Below are 21,705 nucleotides of genomic sequence, written 5' to 3' on the forward strand. Positions count from 1 at the left end.
CAGTCCTGCTTTATTTATTTTTGGTGCATGGTGAGTTTTAGAAATTTTTGAATGAGCCATCAGCATTTAAGTAACTGAGAATTTCTTATAAATATCCAGATTTGGGCTTCTTTAGAAAGGCATTAGGGCTACCTGGGACCCCGTTCCTAGGAGGCCGTAACGTCTAGAGCTTAGGCTGTTTTCCATTTCACCAGTCCCCACTTCTCCTAGCTCTCCACAGAGGCCTGCGTTAGCTGCCGTCTGTCATAGAGGCTGTGCTCTCCTACAGGAAGACAAAATGTTTCTAGCGCTCAAGTTGTTATCAAAAGTGGGAAAATGAAAGGTAGAGTAGGGGACGTGCCTGCTCCTAAAAAAGGTTGGAGAGAACATTGTGGAAATGAAGAATATTCCCGTGTTTAATTTGGAAACAAAGAGAATATGTGTTAGAAGAAGACCACCAAGGACACTGCTAGAAAAGACTGGCCGCTCCCCTAGCCTGATGTTACCTGCTTGGGCCCTGTTGGCATTTAGCTTGGGAATCCGGGGACAGAGGCAGGGGGGTCACATCACACTCAGCACTCAGCAGTCTGGATTCTGTGCTGCAGAGGAGCAAGAGGAGGGGTTTGTGACCAGGGCTTAGGAGCTAAGGGTGTGCTGAGACGTCCTGGGCATGAGGCAATAGGAGGGAAAACCAGAGTGAGAGTGGGGAGTGGGAGTGTAGGGGGAAACCCTATACACTTCTGGAGCGGGAAGTCAGCTCCCTACATAGGGGCTCAGAGAGAAGAATCGCAGATGACTTCAGGGTGACAGATCCTGGGTTCCTGGGGGCATGGGAGGTGCCTTAACAGAAGTCAGGAGATCCACACTGGGGGAGACTGCTGACTTAGGGTCCAGGCACAGTGAATCTGAGGTGATAAGGATGGTGCTGGTAGCACACTGGCTATGTACATCAGCTTTGAAGCACTCAGGTCTCATGTGGACCTTGTTTTTGTTGTGCTTAATCTCTCCGTGCCTTAGTTTCTTTTTTTAAATTTATTATTTACTTTATTTTTATTTATTTTCAGTTGAAGTATAGTTGACTTACAATATTATATTAGTTTTAGGTATACAACATAGCGATTCGATATTTTTATGGATTATTGGTGCCTTAGTTTCTTGAAAAATAAGGCTATTGATAATCTCCCTCCTATAGGGTCATTGTAAGGATTAAAGATTAACGTAATTAAAAGCCTAAAAATGACTCCTGGTGCAGAGGACGTGCTCTGTTCCACTATTGCCTGTGAGGACAAGGTGGGTGAACCCACTGAATGGAGGCGATTTCATGGGGCAGGGAACCAACACTGGGCCTTGGAGAAGAGCCACAGTGGGGGAGAAGACACAGTGAGGAGCCGGGAGGAAGCAGCTGGGAAGCAAGGGGAGAGCGTCTTTAGGGCAGGGACGATGAGGATCATGCTACAGAGGCCACGAGGACCAGGGTGAATTTGCCCCCCAGAGGACTCTTGGCAATGTCTAGAGACATTTTTAGTTGTCACAGCTGGGCATGGAGGTGCTACTGCATCTGTTGGGTGGAGGCCAGGGATGTGCCTCACCCTACAATGCACAGGACAGCCCCCACAAGGAAGAATTATCCAGGTCCAAAGGTCAATAGTGCAAAGAGTGAGAAACCCTTCTCTAGAGCCAACAGCTTCCAGGTTTGACTCGTGGTTCCACCAACAATGGCTGTGTAACCTCGGCAAGTTCCATAACCACTCTGTGCCTCAGTTTCCTTATCTGGAAAATGGGGATGAAAATAACAGCTGCTTAACTGATAGAAGATATGCAGAGGGCTTAGAATAGAGGCTCATTGTACATTAGCTGTTATTAGAAATCAAGGAAATTGAGGGCATAGCAGAGTCCATTTGATCCTGGAGTTTGGCGTTTCAGATTGATCTCAGTGTGATTTCACTAGGGTGGAAAGGGGAATGGCAGCCAGATGCAGAGGGTGATGGAGATGGGTATGTGGGAATTGGGGCTAGCAGGCACAGACAGTAGCAACTGGAGGAAGTGGGGGAATGGCTAGTTATGGCTGCCAGGCCAAGTGAAGGGGGTTGTTTCACATTCAGTTATTTATTTATGCCAATCAGAAGTTCTGGTTATTGCCCAAACCACATGATAACAAAAAAGGAAATTTTCAAAACGAAAGAAATCACCTGCAGCCTCACCACCTTAACAAATTAACAATGTTCCCACTCCCCTTCCAGGCCTATCATTTTTACAGTGCTTTAGTCATTACACAGATTTTCTTTTCTGTTGTTTTATGTCACATGAAATTGTCCTATAAGCGTTTTCCATGATGTTACATCATTGTTAGATTTATCGCTTTTTTCCAAAATGAAGATAAACCTCATTGTTTTTTCCTAGTTGTAAAAATGCTTTGTGCTCTTTTTTTTAAATGCAGATGGTACCAAAAAGTCTGAAGAACAATGTAAAAACCCCCATTTTCCATCCCACCCTATAGAGATAGCCAGCTTAGCATTTGTGGTGAACATCCTTCCAAACAGATCTCCATGCATTATTCTTTTTGTTGATTTGTTAACTCTTTTACGTAAATATGAACATTACTGTCATTCATTTTCAACCTTTGAAGCGCAGGTTTTCTTATTGTTGGAGTCGGGGTTGTTGTTTTGGGAAGTGGTGGGGGGGCTGTGGATGGATACACACAAGAACAAAGAAAGCCAGGAAGCTGCTAGAAAGAGGAAATATTGTGGTTGTGCAGAGTATTCGTTTCCTGAGGCTGCTGTAGTAGCTAAGTACCAGAGGCTGGGCGACGTACACAACAGAAATGTATTCTCTCACGGTTCTGGAGGCTGGAAGTCTGAGATCAAGGTGTCAGCAGGGCCATGCTCCCTCTCAAGGATCTAGGTGAGGATCCATCCCTGTCTCTTCCTGGCTTCTCTTGGTTGCCAGTAATCCCTGATGTTCCTTGACATGTAGACACATCATTCCAACCTTTGGCTCCTTCATCACATGGCATTTTCCTCTTCCTCTCTGTGTCTGTGTCCAGATTTACCTCTTCTTATAAAGATTCCAGTCATTGGATTAGGGCCTGCCCTACTCCAGTATGACTCACCTTAACTTGATTAAATCTGCAAACACCTATTTCCAATTAAGGTCATACACACACACACACACACACACACACACACACACACACGTAATGGGGCTCAGGACTTCAATGTATCTTTTGGGGGGGGGACACAATTCAACCCATAACATGTGGGATCCCCAGGGTGATGGAGGAGGAGGATGGAGCAGCAAGGACTCCTTCTCTGAAATGAAAAGGAAGGAAGAGACTAGGGTAAAGAGACAGAGATTCTGAGGCTGAGAAGGGAGACAGGGAAGCCTACTTCCTCCAGCAACTCGTGTCTGTGTTTTATTAACCTCCTAGTAGTTTACAAAGAGAGCCCCAGGATTCATCAGAGAGCCTGGCTGTTCATAAACCCTGCCGGGCCCCTTCCCCACCGTCATCCCGCCGTGCAGCTGGCAGCTGCTGTGCGGGCCCCACAGACCTCACTGCAGCATCCTGTTGTCTGCTTCTCGCCAGATTCCTGGTTGGCTGCCACCTACTTTCTTTTCGGCCTGGACTAATTTGTTGCAGTCCTCAGACTGGCGGGAAGCATCGCTAATTCCCAAAGTCCTTCCACATCGCCCACTCAAAGCCCTCCGTTTGCCAAGTGTGCACATCTCCTCTGTTCTGTCCTTGCTGGAGGTTATGGTCCCTAAGCCTTCAGGAGTGTGGCCATTCCCCCTCCCCTTTTCCTCAGGACACCTGTTTTTGCGGGCTTCCTCAGTTCTCTTGGTCTCCTTCCCACAGATTTGGTACCTGAGGTTGAATTTTCAGAGGGGGAGGGGAATGGGGAAGGATTGTGAGAAATGTGGAGAAGTTACAAGGGCACCCGAAGTCTCTGCTGGTGGACTCAGATGTCAGGAAGTCCAGAGCCTTCCCAGGTGTGGCTGAGGTTAGGTCTGAGTGTGATGGGTAAACATGTGACCAAAATTAGCAACATTGTCACCCTTCGTCAGCCTGGCTCTCCCGGGAACAGGGGACTGTTACCAAATAGTAGTCAAGTGGCTGAGAATAATGAGGCTTCTGCTTATTAGCTTAGGTCCCAGGCAAAGCCCAGCCAAAAATGTTGTCTTGCCACCACAGGCTTCTGCATATTGAGGGAATTATTACACTTCTCCAGTGGTTAAAAGTCACTCAGCCTTTGGCCCCCTACCTCTTGACGCTGCCTGGATCACCTAATAATCTCCAAGCAATGCGTCACCTGTCCCAACTCTACCATTTAATTATATGTTGTCTTTGATTTCCTCTCCAGTGTCGACTGCCACTTTTGAGAAAGACCTGGGATCAGAAACCCAAATAATATAGCTCATATTAAGTCTAAATAACAGGAAAACCCAAGTACAGCCTCCAGCCAGGATGTGCCAACTTGTTTGGGACTGAAGGAGGTCTTCTTGCTCAGGCATGACAGACACAGGGTGTGGGCCCAGTGGGTCTGTGGAGACAGAAGAGCAGGAGGGGGTCATGAGAGTTGTTGGGAATTTTTCTACCTATAGCCTCATGTCTTGCCACCACCTTATCAGACCTCATACTCCAACCGTGCAACCAATTGCAAACTTTGCCACTTCTTCCCAGTATCAGCCAGAGCAATAGTGATGGGAAGCGCCAGAACCAATTCAAACTAGTGTAGGCAAAAGAGACAACTTAATAGCTCACATAACTCAGAAGATAAAGATGGCTCTGGTGTCAGGATCCAGGGGCTAAGTGATGCAGGCAGGCTTTTGTCTCCCTCCTTGTGTTGTTCCTAGTGGCACTTCTGGTACAGGTGGGATCCCTCCATGGAGCAGGAAAACGGTGTTCATCAGCCCCACATGACGTCACTCCAGCTTAGCTGGCCCCTCAGAAGAGGATTGCGACGGGCCCATTTTACATCAGCAACACAATCCTTAGACCAGTTAATGCCCAGGGAAATGTGGTTCTCTGTTTGGAGAGGACTTTATCACGGAGTCTGTTTCCCCCCAAAAAGAAGGCTACTGAGAAGCTAAAACAAAACCAGCACAGTCCATTACACCCCCCACTTCAGGGGTTCGTTCATGCAGTTGCAGGTGCCATTCCCTCTACCTGGAAACCTTTAAAACCCAGTCCACCTGACAAACCCCTACTTTTCTTCCATGACCCAGCCAGCACACACTCGTCCACACCCTCCCCAGACAGAGAGCCACCTTAGTGTTTCATACATGCCTCTGTTATTTCACTCACTCAATTTTTCTTTTAGCAAATCCTTATCTTTTAGCTTTGCACCCAGCTCCTCTAGGACTGTGAGTTTCATGAAAGCAGGGATTGTGTCCCAGTCATCTCAGGATCTCAGCCTCTACAGGGATGCTTGGTCTGCTGTCAAGCCCAGAAGCTACTGACCACATCCTTGGGTGTTGGGGTGACATGCAGGATGTGGCTGTTCCCTGACTGGATAGAGAACCTTGGGTGCTGGGTATGGAGGGAGGAACTAAGTGCCGGAGTCGCTAACTTTTCTGCTTTCCATGCAAATCCCTTGTATCCCAGGCTGTCTGGAAGGACACTGTGCATTCTGTGCATCAGCCAATGGCAAAATTTGAACTGTGACACATGCCTGGTTTGCAGTGATACATTACACATGGAGAGTGTTTATTTCTCACATATTGTATCTGAGAATCTTAAGCAGTCATGGGGTCTGACTTTCATTCTCTGGGGTTAAAACCTTCTTGGTGATGCTAATATTCCTCTAGGAACACAGGACTCATTACCTTGTAAGGCAGCCCCCTGGTTATTAGGGGCCACATGTTATCTCCTGGCTGCTTTGGCCATCAACCCTAATTCTCTTCTCTAGGGCCACAAGGAAAGAGGTCACTCCTTTTTCCACTTTGTGTTCACTCATTCTTTCCTGTGTACATGAATTCATTAACTTCATCGTTCATTTAAAAATATTGATAAGGCCTGTTTTGTCCAAGATGGGCAGGTCCCCTGTTCTCATTGAGCTGACATCTTTAGAGGGGAGAGACAGACAATAAACAACTTAACATATAAACAGGAGAAATACAATTGTCATAAGAGGTGTGAAGAAAAGAAAATAGGGCAATATGAGGGTTGGGGAAAATTTCAATAGAGCGAACAGGACAGGTGTCTTTCAGGAAATGAATTTGAGCCAATGAATGATAAGAAGGAGGCACCCACGAGCAATTTGGGAGAAGAGCATCCAGGTTGAGAATTAGAGGGAGGAGCCATTGTCAGGGTGGTTTGGGTGGAGGTGAGGGAGGGGATAAAGTAGAAATGAGGATGGAGAGGTGGGCAGGGACCTTGTAGCCATGGGAAGGAGGTGAGGATCTGTCATCAGAAAGAGGGAAGACTTCTGAGGGTTTCGAGCATGGAGTTGATGTATAATTTTAAAAGAGCACTTGGAATATGGAAGCTTGAGGTAGATTCCCAAATCCTGGAAGACAACTAGGAGGTGGCCACTACTTTATTTCAAAGAGTAAGAAAGATCTGATTTAGAGGTGAGCTCTAGACAGCCTGGAAAGACAGCACCATAATACCTGGGGCTGGGGTCAGAGTATCCCAAGACAGGCCATCGGATACTCTTCTTGGAAGGTGGTCTGGGAAGGGCACCTCCTTTTTCTAGATGGCCAGATTCCCCCACCCCCACCCCCAGGCTGTGTTCTTCTTATGAGTTCTCCACAAACAGTGAAAAACTAGGAGGCTGCCCAGCACAAGACTTTATTTCCTCCTGGAGCAGAGTGAAGTTGCCCTAGTGAGGCACCAAGTGTGCTAGCACCATTGTCTGTGAGGGAAACTGCACTGCCAGGAAGAGGGGGCATCGTGCTGTCGGAACTGGGGCCCCGGAGGACCCTCGGAGCATCAAAGCAGAGAGAGAAATCAAAAGGAAAAGACTCAGGGGGAATGGAAAATGTGTTTCCATATTTTCTTAAGATTCACAGCCATAAAAAAAAAGGCAAGCAACTAGTAAAAACATTACTGAGTGTGACAGATGAAGGGCAGCCTCCCTAACACAGAGCTCACATCAATGAGGAAACAGGGAGGCCCCATTTCTTTTTTAATGGGGAAAAATGTGAGCAAACTTATACAGAAAAGAAAATGCATATGGTTAATAAAAGTACTCGATCTCACTAAAATCAGAAAAATGAGAACTAAAACAGCAGTGGGGTGCAGAGTATCTTTTGGGGGAAATGGTTTATAAATTGAAAAATGTATTTTTTAAAGACCGCTGTGCTGGTGAGCCTGCGGTGAGGAGTTTGCTGTCAGGTGCCATGGTGCTGTGCGCCTTTAAAAAGGGGTACTCTTTGGAGTACCTTTAAAAAAGTTCATACCCTTTAACCCAATGATCCCACTTCACAGACTCTATCTTAAGGAAATAGTTTTAAATGAAGAGGTTGATTTGTGTGCAAAGATGTGCATGTGTGAAATATTGGAAAGAGGCTACTTGATAATAATAGATGATTGGTTGGCTTAATATGGTATATCCATTCGGTGCACTATTATTAGGTAGCCATTAGAAATGATATTTTTGAAGATATTTTGGTAGGGAAAATATACTGCAATATGTGGAAAATAGCAAAATCATAATTAACAGAAAGCAGGAAGTCAATTATGAGTGTGAATGCACATTATATATATGAAAATAGGTTAGTGGATCATAATGTACATATAAGGAAACACATAGAAAGGTTATTAGAATTTTCTCTGAGTTGAGAATTACAGGTAATTTTGTTTAATTCTTTGTGTTTTCCAAGGGTGTTTTTTCTTTTTTTCTACAATGAACATATATTATTTTAAAAATCAGATAAATGTAGAAAATGGTTGTCTTACAAGTCATTGCTCCCTTTGGTCCTCAGATTCCTGTGAGAGACACACACACCCCTTCATCCTGCCTTCCATCTCTGTTGCTGTAAGACACTGCAAAGTGGAGGGCAGAGAGCAGAAGGAAAGCAGGGAAGTGGGTGCGACCTCCTGCTGTGCCACGGTTTTCCTGAGTGACCCGGCACATGCCACTGCCCAGCGACAGGGCTCAGTTTCCGCATCTGTAAAATGCACTGGTGGAACTGGTTCACCTCTAAGAATGTAACAGGACTGTAGGCATAGCAGGTCTCAAGCTTCTAGCCCAACGCCAACCCTAACCACAGTGACATCACTGACTGCTTCTGTGAGCAAATGCCACCCACACCCAGATGTCACCGTCCATGTGGCCGCCCTCAGGACGAGTTACAACTTAGCCGGGGAGACCCTTGCCCTTTCCTTTGGGAACAGGAGGTGATGTTTATGTACATCATTCATTCCTTCAACACATCCTTGTTACGCGCCTGCTCCTGGGTGCCAGCCCCTGAGGGCAAGCCCCATAAGGCCCAAGCTCAGAGTGATTCAAAAAGTGTCTTCCCTGGGGGCAAGTCTTTTCCTTTTGAGAGTCATTTTAATTTATATTTGAATTATTTTAAAGAACTAAAGTTTATTTGAAGAGAAGTGTCTGACTCCAGATGAGCCAGATGGATCACACCATTTTAAGTGTAAACCACCTACCTACCGTGAGTCTGATTTTCTCGTGTGACTTAGAAATGAGGAATCCAGAAACAGGTGGATCCTTGGCAGTGTGAATAAAACAACATGTGAATCCACCTGGAGCCGTGTGATGAAGGGAAGAGCATGTGGACTTGGAGCCAGATGACCTGAGGTCAAACGTGGCTCTCCTGCTTCCAAGCTTTGTGACTTGGGGAAGTTCACAACTTCTCTGACCTGCAGTTCTTATCTGTAAGGTGGAGAAATAGTCCCAACCTTGCCCAGGTTTGCTTGTGAGCATTAATCAGGATCTTATTTCCGGAGAGACCCGGCAAAGAGCCTGGCATGTTCTTGGCCATCACATCAGTACTCTTGCTGCTTTCCAGAGGTTGTTACTTGAAAGGGACAAGACACCGTTGGAGATACACGAGAAGAAAACCATGTTGTACCATCGTTGAGATCCAGAGTTGTGAGGCTACACAGACCTGGCCCTGCCACTTACCTGCAGTGTGTCTTTTTGAGGAAGTGACCTGATCTTCCTGAGCCTCAGGGTGCTCATCTGTAAGATGGAGTTGATGGCAGCAATACCCACATCCCAGGGCAGTTGTGACGACTCAGTAACATGTGCATCCACCGTAGTGCCTAGTAAAATCACAGTATATTCACTGAATTGTTTGATACATTTTTTTCCAATTGCAAATGAAATAGTTGTTCAATATAAAAAATTTAGAAAACAACCTTAAAAAGGAATAGAAGAAAGTATGAATTGTTTTCAGTCCTTTTACTTTTCAGTTGCTGTGTGTTTGCATCTGAGCTTCCTCATCCATACTCCCACACCCCATCTCCATTCTGAACTGAGGCGCTATCCCCAGCAGGCTGTGGCTTGTTGCCCTGATTGTTCCATCAATGCAAGGTATGTAACACTGCTGCCGGCCCCTCTCTTGGCAGATCCTTCAAGCCGGACTTCATCCTTGTCCGCCAGCATGCCTACAGCATGGCCCTGGGCGAAGACTACCGCAGCCTGGTCATCGGCCTCCAGTATGGAGGGCTACCTGCCGTCAACTCCCTCTACTCCGTCTACAACTTCTGCAGCAAGCCCTGGGTGGTAGGTGCTGGGCCAGGTTGACCCGGAATGAAGGGGGAGGTGTGGCTGGCCTCCCAGCCCTGAAGTGAACCCATTCCCCAGCATGGAGGCCCAGTAATAAAAGGAGTCTTTTTTTTTTTTTTTTTTTTGCGGTATGCGGGCCTCTCACTGTTGTGGCCTCTCCCGTTGCGGAGCACAGGCTCCGGATGCACAGGCTCAGCGGCCATGGCTCATGGGTCTAGCCGCTCCAAGGTATGTGGGATCTTCCTGGACTGGGACACGAACCTGTGTCCCCTGCATCGGCAGGCGGACTCTCAACCACTGTGCCACCAGGGAAGCCCTAAAAGGAGTCTTTTTAAAGCAACTGAATAAACAACTTAGATCCCAAACTCCTTCTTGTAGTTATACCTAATGATATTATATAGCATATTATGATACAGTGTTATGTTATAATAATATTAGTGGTAAGAGGGGGTACCCTACTGCTCTTATTAATATTTGAGCATGTCATCATTTTTGTTTAAAGGTCAGCACTGTTTATTGAGCACTTACTATATACTAGAAATCTGTGCTGCCTGGTGCTCACGCTATTGCTATCATGTGAATTGAGCATCCTTACTCTATTTTACAGAGGAGGAAGATCAGCTTTAGGGCTGTTAAGGAACTCCCCAGGGTCATGGAGCCAGGGAGGGGTGAAACCCAAACTTGAAGTCATCTCTCTTCAGTCCCTAATGCTCGATTCCTCTCCTACTTTTATTCATTAGTTTCATATTCATTCATTTGATATGCCTTTCCATCCAAATGTTACCTGTAAGAGAGACTTTTCCTAAAATATCACCCCATCACTCCCCAAATACTCTCAAATTTCTTACCCTGCTTTATTTTTTCCCCAAATACTTATCTCCACCTAGAATGATATGTTTATTCATTCATCTGTATTATCCAGCTCCCCTACTTGAACTAATCTATTCATGCAACAAACAGAGCACCTACTATGTTCCAGGGACTGTTCTAAGTTCTAGGAACATGGCAGTGAGCAAATCAGACCAAAATCCCCAGATCTTACATTGTAGTGAGCAGGGGCACATGAAGTATGTTAATAGACATGCCAAATATTTAATATGACATAAGTGTCAAGGGGAAAACAAAGCAGAGAAGGGGAAGAGGAAATGTAGAGGTTGGGGGGTATGTAGGATGTGCTCTATGAAGCTCTTAGCCGTCTCATCTCTTCTTATCTCTCTGCATGGTGTCCTGGTGGTAGGGCAGTGGTTGAGAGCGTGGGCTCTGGAGCCAGACTGCCTAGGTCCAGGCTCCTCCACTTGCGAGCTGATTAGCGTTGTGCAACTTGCTTGATCTGTCTGAGTTTATTTTCCATATTTGTAAAAGGATGATAAAAATAGGGCCCTCCTGGTAGGGTTATGAGTTAATACATGTAAAGTACTTAGAATGGTGGGTGGCATTAAGTACATACTCAAAAAATGGTAACAACTATTATTGTCCCTAGTATTAGGAACGAGGTCTCTGCAGAGCTGGCACTCAGTATTTATTGAATGCATACATGCGTTATTTTAATAGATATAGATAGTCTTTAACCACTGTTACCAAGGCTTTGGTCTCCTTCTCATTCTTCCCTAACCAAGCTTTTAGGCCTGCAACATCCCAGAAAGGTCCTAGGTAGTATTGGTTCACCTTCCTTGTTTTCCAACATAGTCATGGTCATGGTAGCAACTACCATTTATTAGCACTAACTGCACTCTGAGCCCTTTACATGCATATTATATTTAATCCTTGAACCACCCTGATAGTAGGTATTTCTAATATCTCCATTTTACGGATGAGGAAACTGAGGCTCATGCAGCCAGTAGGAGGTAGTGAAGCTGGGCATATCCAAAACTCCTGCTTGATTATGGAATTACTCTCCTTCTCTGGACTTAAGTTTCCTTATCTGTAGAATGAAGGACCCTCCCATCATTTTCCATATTTCTGAGGTCCCTCGAGCTCACTAAACTGACACCGTGTTGCACCACAGCTGCAGATTACAGCCCAAGAATCTACAGACCAATCCTGGCCTGATGCCGAAAGTTCCTAAGTTACCTGTTCTTTCTTTGTGAGCTCTTAGTATTGAGTTACCCCAAAGTAAGTTTGGCACAAGACTTAGCTCCTCTTCTAGCCATTGGGCATCCACGTTAGGCCACACATTGCAGCATATTTCTTCTTTGTGATCAGCGTCTACCTTTCTCTTCCCTGCTTTTGTTCACCAGCAGCTCCCCTTTGCCTTCTGGGTGAATTCCCAGCTCTTTGTCTGGCCTCTAAGGCTCCTGGTGGTCTGTGATGGATCACTCTCCAGCCTCCTCTCTCACTGTGCCTTGCACCCAAGGCCACAGCCATGGCAGCCACTGAGTGTCTCCAGCACACAGTTGTTTCACTGCACACCTGGAATGCCCTCTTCCTTCTCTTATGTCATCTGCTCCAGGGAGTCATCCTCACCCCCACTCTGTCCCTCTTCCAGGTCCCATAACCCCCTCGCTTCCCTCCAGCAAGACATTATTATCCCAACCATCTGCCCACAGGCGGTCTTTCCTCCAGGCCTGGTCTACGTGTTCAGTGTGTTGCCCCAATATTAAGGCACAGTGCTGGGCACAGAATGAGCTCCCAGGGTGCTGAGTAGGGTGGGTGATAGAGGAGACTATAAGTCTGAGGTCTGCTTTTCAGGAGCTTATCCACTAGCTCTGGAGACAGTAACTATCTCCATAGCAAAACTAGGAAGTACTGAAGCAGGGGGAGCACAGTGTGGAAGGGATGCAGCTTGTGCTGTTGGAAATGAGTGGGGTTTTTAAAAGCAGAGAAAATGCTTACTACTAACATAGCCAACATTCAGGTATACCTATGGAGCAGGGCTTGCTTTTAATACACTGTATATTTAATCCTTACAACAATCCTGTCGGGTTGGATCTCTTGTTTTCTCCATTTACAGATGAGGAAACTGAAGCTCAGAAATCTGAAATGACTTTCAGGGTTACACAGCTAGTAAGTGGTAGAGGATTTGAACCCAGAGTCTATACCATAAACTACTACACAAATACCTCTCAAAAACGAAGGGCATTGCAGGCAGGGAACATGGCATGAAGGTCAGCTTGTGCTTGTGTGAAATGCTAAGAGTGTAGTAAATGCTTATGAAATGTGATTGAGCAGAACTTAGTGGACCTGGCGGGAATGAAGGGGTTGGTACATACTGGGTAACAACGGTTGACCAATGTTCTCTCGTATTCTTCCCTAGTTCTCTCAACTCATTAAGATCTTCCATTCCCTGGGTCCTGAGAAGTTCCCGCTTGTGGAGCAAACGTTTTTCCCCAACCATAAGCCAATGGTGAGTGCCCTTTTTTACTCTGCTTATTTTTGTGATATGGCATAAACATAGTTGTCCATGTACTTAGTCCATTTGAATGGAGGAGATGGGCTCAGGGGCTGCTCCCTGACCACCTAGGCTCTAAGGAAGAGCTGTGACATCCTATAGGAATACCTGGCTTTCCTAGGAGAAGGGTCAGGTCTCCAGGTAAAATTTCAGGCAGTAGAGCAAATGACAAAGATGGACAGCATTCCTTGGGACATTGGGAATTTTCAGCAAATCAGGGGACAACTTGAGCTGGCATATTGGAACCAAAGGTTGATAATAAAGGTGAAAGATGTTTCAAAGGTTGGATGTTACCTTGAACCCTTGAGCCCTGTGCAGGACCTGGTTTCAACTCTTATTTTAATAAAAGCAGTAATATTCTGTTTGCATTGATCGTCAAAGGGCAGTTTCCTTGTGCATCCTCTTCGCATTCCAACTTTTGAATATGCTCAAGGTTGTCTCTGGGAAGTGGTTGGAGCTTCCCAGAGAATTCAGAGTATGTGGGATAGCCTACCATTTGGAATATGTGGGATAGCCTACCATTTGGAATATGTGGGATAGCCTGCCATTTGGATGGTGGGAAAGGTGAACATCGTTTGGGATGAGGTGGAGAGTTCTTCATCCTGCGGCCGGAAGAAGTTGGATCAAGAGTTCTGGGCAGCTGGAAATAGCCCGTGACATGCCTGCTTTCATGGTTGGTGGTCTTGTTAAACTGGTCAAAGGAATGCAGGGCCGTGGCCCCATGCATGCCTTGCAAGGAATGTGAGTCTTGGGGAACAAGAGAGTTAATAGGGTATTCAGTAATCTCAGCTGAGGATGATGCTGTGCTTGTAGAATCCCAAACTTAGGCTGCTGAGCTTGACAATCCTGTTTGGAGACACTGATAGGTGTCTCGAGGTAGGGGACAGTCTAACCAGGCAGAAATATTTCTCATTGATTATCTTTCCGTTATATCTGATGCAGTGAGAGGAGTCATAGAATCCAGGATGTGCTGGTTGGAATAAGAAGGGCATGTGCAACCCAGCATATTCCAACTAAATGAGCACACCGTGGAGAAAATTCAGGGTTTATCCTCAAACCAGCCTGAGTTTGAATCCCAGTTCTGCCTACTTACTAGGTCTTGGGTCTCTGTGAGCCTCAGCTTCCTCAGCCAAAAACCATGGATGACAGTGGAACTACCTCATTGGGTTGTTGAGATTTAATGTGATCATGTGTATAGGGTGCTGTGCTTGGCATATGATAGGTGCTCAAATTAGAGTAGCTTTAAAATAGGGGCAAAGCCATACCCTGGAACACTGTCAACAATGGGATGAAAGTTGGGTGAGGGGTCTGCAGCCAGCCCAGCCCATTGAGGGTGACAGGCCCAGCTGTAAGTTCTGGGAGGCGTTGGCTGGCTGTAGTGAGTTCCTGGCATTCCCAACTAGGCCAAGCCCTACTCGGAATTTCAGGCAGGCATTTGGCATCAAGGACTGCTGTTTGAGCCTCCCCCTCCCACTTCCACCAGGCTGAGATTCTTAGGAAGATTCTTCCCACCAGGGAAGGCCAAGTCAGGGCCCCAGTCTGGGAATACCTGTACCACTAATAGGCAATTTGATATTGATCCAGATTCCATAGAACTAGGGAGAACCCTGGCCATAGAATCAGGGAGCAAGGTCAGGGCTGGATTAGCAGCCAGGAGGAAAGCTAGGATGCTGCTCCTGAAAATGCACCTGACTGGGGCAGGGGGGGTCCACGCTGTAGAAGTGAATGGAGGGAGGGGAGTGGGCACAGACCAGGAGCCAAAGCAGGCAGGACCTGGCTTCCAAGGCCCTCTGTGATCCCTATAACCCACAATGGCAGTCAGGACACAAGGAGACAAGAGACTCTATCAGGTGTGTGATAGAAATAAAACCACTTTACTGTTTAGAATAAAGGACACACTATAAAAAGTGAACATTATGCAACATTACAAGACAATATACATTCACGGCATATAAAATTCATAAATAACATGGAGGAAAACTGTAAACAGTGCTACAAAATTTAGCAACAAATACATTCCTTCCAGACAGGGTTTTCTCTGGTTGGTTTCTCTCCATCACTTCTGGGTCTCAGGACAGCAGACCGGCTAAGGAGGAAGGTGGGGGTCATGGGAGAATTTACGAAGCCCCTCCCCTTGGAGCATGAGCCCTCCTCGTGTCTCCCAAGAGCCAATTTGGAAGCTGTTGATATTTGTCTCCCCAACACTCCCCCATTTTGTTTTGCTTTTGCTGTCAGAATTTAAGTGTTTTTCTTGTGTAAAACTATTTTAGTGATATTTTTACTTTGGCAGCCAGGAGCCAAACACTTGGGTGTCATTTTTGGTTAATCCATATTGTTGATCATTGAGCATATGATGAAGGGCAGAGGCAGGGGAGGGTATTGTCTCCTGGGGACCACAGTTCCTATGAGACAGCTGTTCCAATAAGTCATTTGTTTTTTTAATTGCTCAAGAACCATGGTATGAAAAATGGTGCTCATGGGCTGTAGCTTGATTGCCATGATGTAGGGTCTGGGGCTGGGTAAGGCTAAAGCACAGGAGTCTCCCAGTATTATCTACCCTGGCCAGATGGAGCACTGGCCTGAAAGGTGAGAGCCTGGGTGTGGTGCTTCTGGATAGGGAGACAGAAGAGATGGCCAGAGGAGGCCAAGAGAGCTTGGAATCACAGGTCCCACAGCCCTGGATTTTTAGGAGAAATCGTGGCTTCCCAATGGGGTGGACAAACGGACTAGAGGGAGAAGGGAATGGGAATGACCAGCAGACTGCCCAGGGCCAGGTGCCTCAGAGCAAGGATGTGAATGTACTTGCTATTTTTTCTCCCCTCCCTCCTAGTCCAGAAAGCCACTAGGATGCCGATAGGGAGGAGTCTGGAGGAGTCTCTAGTGCTAGTTCCTTCTAGTTTCCCCAATTCGCCAGTCTAGCTGCCTGCGCAGTAGAAGTATTTACCCTCCGTTCCACTGTAGAATTTGATTCAGGAAAATGGCGGCGTGTGGGTTTTGTTTTTTTTCTTTTTCCTCTTAAACACAATGTACACATATTACAGCCTACACATGACATAAGATTTAGCAAAATAAAACGTTCACGATATGAATGAAATACAGAAGTGTCTCAGCTACATAAATGACTTTAAATTATACAGTAAGTGAACAGGTGAAATAAACAAAGCTATAGCTTATAGAAAGCTCAAATACCGCCCTCTGACATCACTCTGCAAAGGACCCTTCTTTGCTCAGGACCTGCTGTTTTCCTTGCCAGGGCCTGGCAGATGGGACTGTGGTTCCACCAACTTTTCAGAGGGAGACTTCAGGTGACTCATGCTCAGGCCTCACCTCAAGCCCCTCCTTGTGTGAGTGGAGATGACCCCACCAGGGACCAAGAATAGCCAGATGCCTCAATGAGGTCACACTAATGCCCAATTGTGGGAGGGCACTTGTGCAGGTTGGGTTAGGGGTTCCACCTTATAGGACTTTGAGGTCCAAATAAAGAAAATCTTAAAACACCAAGTCTGGGGCTCACCCCATAAAACCACTGGCCTGCTGACCTCAGCTTCTCCTGCTCACGTTGCCCCATTGAGAGAGCAAAGCACCCCCCCCCCGCCTGCCCCCCCCACCCCCATTTCCTGTATGCCAGATGTCACAACCACAAGGTGAAAGGTAGGTAATGAAATCAATCCCAAGGAAACCGGATGCCTGTACTGCCTTCCTGCACTGGGGTCCTGCCAAACACCTTGCCTGGGCATTTGCATTTGTGTGCGAGACATTACAATGTATTGTCTGCTTCTTTTTTTTTTTCTCCTGTTTCAGTTGGCAGCTCTGTTTCCTAAAGTGGAATGAACTGAAGATACAAATACTAATACAGGATAAATACCCATAATCTGAAAAAAGAGACAGAGCAATCATGTTAAATGTAACAATCCTACCATCCCCAATTCTGTAAAATATACATTATCACCTACTCTTGGCATCTCACTTTCAACACTAAAACTTAAAATAATTTTATTTAATCAGAGAACTTATATTATAGTTTTACTTCAAAAAACACAACAAAAACCCTACAGCTGATTGCAGAGTAAGGCTTTCCCAATGACCACCAATTTTAACTTTATGAGCTGAGGACCTCAGGAGGTGGCATTCACCCACCAGTAAGCTGGAGGAAGAGGAACAAGTTGTCCCCAAACCCAGGAAAGGTGGCCATCTAGCCAAGGCAGGGCACTGCAGCTTTCCTTCCTGTGCCCAGGCCCCTGACCCACATTCACTCTCATCTCCCATCTGAGCCAAGCCAGTAAGGCAGTTAAACGAAGGCCCCAAACATGAAGCAGGAGAAAAGGAGAGGGACAGAAGTCAGATGACCCCAATTAGAGGGATGCTGAGGGTGCTCAGAATTTCAAATTTTAATTAAAATGAAAAAAAAAAAAGGTCAACTTGGAATGTCATGATTTTCTTTAAACAAGCAACAACAACAAAATAGAAGAGATTAAACTATTGGTGTATTTAACAGCATTGAACAGAATTCTGTGTCCTGTAAAAAATTAGCTTATGTCCCCATGTGGGTATATGCAAATGTGTATGCAAACACATCCCCCTAGGTGAGATAAATGCTACTTTGGAAATAGTATTCTCTACCCATATCTACTGGTCCTATATCTGTGGATAGTGTACTGTGTTTGTATCTCTCCAATTTACATAAAGGCAAGCTCCTGGCCAAATCTACTAAAGAGTTTTCCAGGAGGAAATCTTGTGGGAGGCGGGGAGAGGAAAGACATTCATCTCAGTCTTTCACCTGAGCTTTTGTCCAAGGCAGGCAAATTGCCTCCTGACCTCAGGCAGATGTTTTAAGTCTTCACCAACTAAGAAAGTTCTGTTATTCTGGCCTGGCTGCTTGCTCCAGACTCAGAAACATCTGGTCAACCCAAGCATCGTTGGGCTGGGGAATTGTGTGTGTGCTGCATCATCCAGACCCTCTTGCAGTTTCTTCCTCCCCTCCCTCACTCTCACGTGCAGACACAGACAGACATAGTCTGGTGGGGACATGCAGTAGCATCTCCTTGGTGTATAAGATCTTCTGCGTACCTTGAGTCTATCTGCTTGCTGCCCTTGACTGATTTGAAACAGTTGGCTTTTCAGCAGCTTCCTTGTCTGTGTCCTTTATGCACTGGGGAAGGGGGAAGAGAAGGGCAAAGGGAGGAGGGTCTGGGAGATGGTGAGATGGAGAAGAAGAAAGAGGGGTAGGTATTACAATGCCCAAATTGGGTAGTTTTTCAATTTTTGTTTTCCTAAAAAAATATAGATTATATCATCACAAAGAAGAATATACATTCCTCATTCTTTCTGGCATGGCACCAAAAATTTCCAGGTGGAAATGGGTGATGTCAAAACCAAAAAGAAAGGGAAGGGTGGGCCAGGAGGATGGTTCCAAATAAACTCCATATGACAGCATAGATTTTCCTTTAAGTGTTCGAAGTGCTAAATTTGCAAGAAAACAGGCACTAATTTCATTGTCATCATCTGGGAAGAGTTAGTGTCCAAGGGAAGCTCAGTGGGAAGGGAGGGAAGTGAGGTGGGGCAGGGTCTGGCACTCAGGGGTCTGTGGCATTGATGATGCTTTTGTCCGGGGGGGCCCATCCTCGGTACCAGCTGCAGTAGCCACCCTTCTGCCGGATGCAGGCATAGTGTTTGGACTGGTAGCCAGGGTAGCCAAAATTGGAGAGCATGTCGGTCCAGAGACACTCGTTCTTGGAGGTCACAAAGCAAGGCAGGTAGTAGCAGGATTTGATCTGCAGTGAGATAACAACCAAAGGTTGGTGGAGCCTGCTGTGGTGGACCTAGGCCTGATGCTTGCCTGAGACTGGATTCAGAACTTGGGACCACTGCAGGTGGAGCCCAGCCACATCACTCCCTTAGTGAAAATAATATAAATAACACTCACCAATACTTATTGAGCACCTACTGTGTACCAGACATTCTGCTAAGTGCTTCTATATTATTCTCTTTAATTCTCATAACAGATTTATCTCCCTTTTACAAAGAATAGAGCCTCAGAGAGGTTAAGTAACTTGCCCCAGGTCACACAGCCAGAAAGTGGTAGAATTAGACATTTGGGAGTGCTTTCCCTCTCAAATGGTAACAGGCAAAGGCGGGAGCTCTCAGCTGTCGTTAGGGAATTGAGAAATTAGAAAGATTAAAGCATACACTGTAGAGTCCAGCTGCCCTAGGCTAGAAATCAGACTTAGTGAGCTGTGTGACTTAGGGCTAGCTACTTAAGCTCTCTAGGCCTCTGTTTCCTCCTCTGCAAAATGGGGACAATTAAAACTGTACTAGTCATAATCACTATTGTCCCATTTTGCAGAGTTGTTGTGAGAATTAACTGAGAGAATGGCCTAACTGCCTCCCTCAGCAGCAAGGCTGTGTGCCCTGACCCTGTGCTTGCGTCAAGGAGTTGGGCCAGGTTGAAGAGTGACCCTCTGCAGCAAGTGGTATCAGCAGTCCTGCGCCAGCTTGCCCACCTGGGGCGGGGGCCACCAGTGAGTCAGCTGCCTAGGTGAACCCACTTGGGGCTGCTGGGCAGGACCTGCCAACGTAAGGATCCTGTACCTGCCACAACCTTGAGCCATGGGAGGGGTCAAGGATGCTGAAGAGTCCTCATGCCCCAGCAGCTGCCAAGTGGGCAGCACATATTACAGCAGAAAGGCATTCTTTCCTCGCCTTCCTCACTGCTCAGCCTGGTGCAACATTCCTCACCACTCCTTCTCGGACCTGCCCCTCTACTCAGGCCTGACATGCACACCCTTCCCAGCCTCACGGCCCAGTGCCCAGTACTGTAGGAGCTGATGTTTCTGGGGCTGCGAGCCAGCACCTCCCCTGCCTGCTCTCCCTGGGGCTTACCTTGCAATTACAACCCAGATGATAGCGATAGTTCAACCCCTTGCGCTGGGAAAGGGTGAGCTGGTCCCACCTCTCCACGAAGTTACACAGTCCTGTGTACATCTTGCCATCATAGACACGGCCTAGAGGAGGAGAGGGACAACAAGCGGGGGTTATTTTGTCCAGAACCCAGCCAGAAGAGGAAGAATTCATACCTACTGAGTAACCCCCTTAGGCCAGGAACTGTGCTACGTACTCTTCAGTCCCATGGTTTTATTTCATCCTCCCCAACACCTTTTAGGATGAGTTGTATTCACATTTTCCAAATGCAGAAAATTAAGTTCAGAGAGGTTAAGCGATTTGCAGAAGGTCCCAAACCCAGTAAGCACTGGAGCTGGGGCCAGAGACCAACTATTCTCTTCCCGTGTCAATGGCTTTTTGATCTTGCTTTTGTTTTTTCCTTTTTACGTTGACTGCCTAAAGGTGGATAAGTTTCAAAGACAGACCTAATAGGTTGTCCTAAGATGTGGAGAGCAATAGGTACTAGCAATTTCTTTTTATTTACAGTAAAGCTGAGAAATTGCAAAACCAGGCAAAACTAGGTTTCCTCCCCAGAGTCAGTGGTGGAGCGGAGACTAAAATCCAGCCTCACTGTAGGAACTTCAAGCTCCCACCACTGGTCAAGCAAGATGGACTCAACACTAGATATTCCTTATAAGTCAGTGGGCTCATCGCCAACGTCCTGAGAACACTGCTGGGTCTACCATTCCTTCTCCATCCTCTAAAGTGAAGGAACAGTGGACCTTGGCCAAACCCTGGCCTAGATGCTGGATTTGGCCGTTACCTGTCAGCAGGTACTGGTACTTGTTGACCTCTAGCTTAAGGCCACAGAGACTTTCGGAAGCTTCTGTGTGGATGTACTGCACGTGGGGCATCTTGGTGAAGCCTCGGTACATCTGTGGGCAGAAGGAATATCATGAGAGGGGGACCAGGGCTCAGAACACATGCTGTCATTTGGGCTGTGGGATCGGATTCCCCTAATAGGCCACCGTGTAGCCGGTCACTGACCTACCTACCCCAGGGTCTTCACTTCAGAGACGAGGCCACCTGCTCCTCACTTGTCTGAGCCATGGGTGGTGCCTTCCCTGAGAAACCTTCCCATCCATCCAGTCACACCTCCCATTCCATTTTACAGATGAGGAGCCTGAGGCCTAGGCAGATTAAGTGGCTTGTCTAAGGCCACACGGTTGGCGAATAGCAGAGGTAGGCATCCAAGCAGGGGAATCTGCTCTTAACCATTATCCTATGCTGTCTCCCAATGCAGCCTCACAAGTTCATGGCTAAGGGCCTCTGATGCAGGCAGATGCCATTTATAGCTATTGTGCCTCCTCTGTCAGCATGCGCTCAGAGCCACTGGTGTGAATGTAACAAAGGCTGAACCCACTTGGTTATTCCAGGTCAAGTCGATGAGCATTATGCGGGCCCGGATCTGTTGAGACAACTGCTAACCATGTGAGCTGGTGGAGGTGGGAGGGGGCACCGAGGTGTTGCCCAATCCCATTATCCCCCAGTTCTCAGAGTACACAGGCCCTGGTTGGCTGGTGGTCTCTAGGCTTATCCCAAGGGTTTCCAATAAGACAACGTCTCTATTTTAGTTCCTGGCATGCATAAGTAATTTACTAATGGTAATAAAAAGCCAGACATCACCTCATTGGTGTCTCATCTAAGTGCCTCCCATTCAGTCTAATGGGCTGTTTTTCTTTCTCCCCATCTTCTTTTAAGTGGCGACTG

The 21,705-nt window shown here is 46.6% G+C and overlaps 2 protein-coding genes across 3 annotated transcripts in view; one reads left to right on the forward strand and one right to left on the reverse strand.

The window, feature by feature from the left end:
* The window catches only part of SYN3 (synapsin III), a 411,579-nt gene that overhangs the window by 103,078 nt on the left and 286,796 nt on the right, over nt 1–21,705 (forward strand). For both annotated transcript variants that reach the window (XM_065886797.1, XM_065886798.1), the window contains 2 exons: nt 9,509–9,665; nt 12,922–13,011. In XM_065886797.1, the coding sequence (XP_065742869.1) occupies nt 9,509–9,665; nt 12,922–13,011 (247 nt within the window). The remainder of the gene's footprint in view (nt 1–9,508; nt 9,666–12,921; nt 13,012–21,705) is intronic.
* The window catches only part of TIMP3 (TIMP metallopeptidase inhibitor 3), a 54,062-nt gene continuing 49,783 nt past the window's right edge, over nt 17,427–21,705 (reverse strand). The window contains exons 3-5 of the mRNA XM_065886997.1: nt 20,759–20,870; nt 19,936–20,057; nt 17,427–18,827 (exon numbers count right to left, since the gene is read on the reverse strand). Of these exons, the coding sequence (XP_065743069.1) occupies nt 18,630–18,827; nt 19,936–20,057; nt 20,759–20,870 (432 nt within the window). The 3' untranslated portion in view covers nt 17,427–18,629. The remainder of the gene's footprint in view (nt 18,828–19,935; nt 20,058–20,758; nt 20,871–21,705) is intronic.

This window comes from Phocoena phocoena, chromosome 11, assembly GCF_963924675.1.
Source record: "Phocoena phocoena chromosome 11, mPhoPho1.1, whole genome shotgun sequence".
NCBI lineage: Eukaryota > Metazoa > Chordata > Mammalia > Artiodactyla > Phocoenidae > Phocoena > Phocoena phocoena.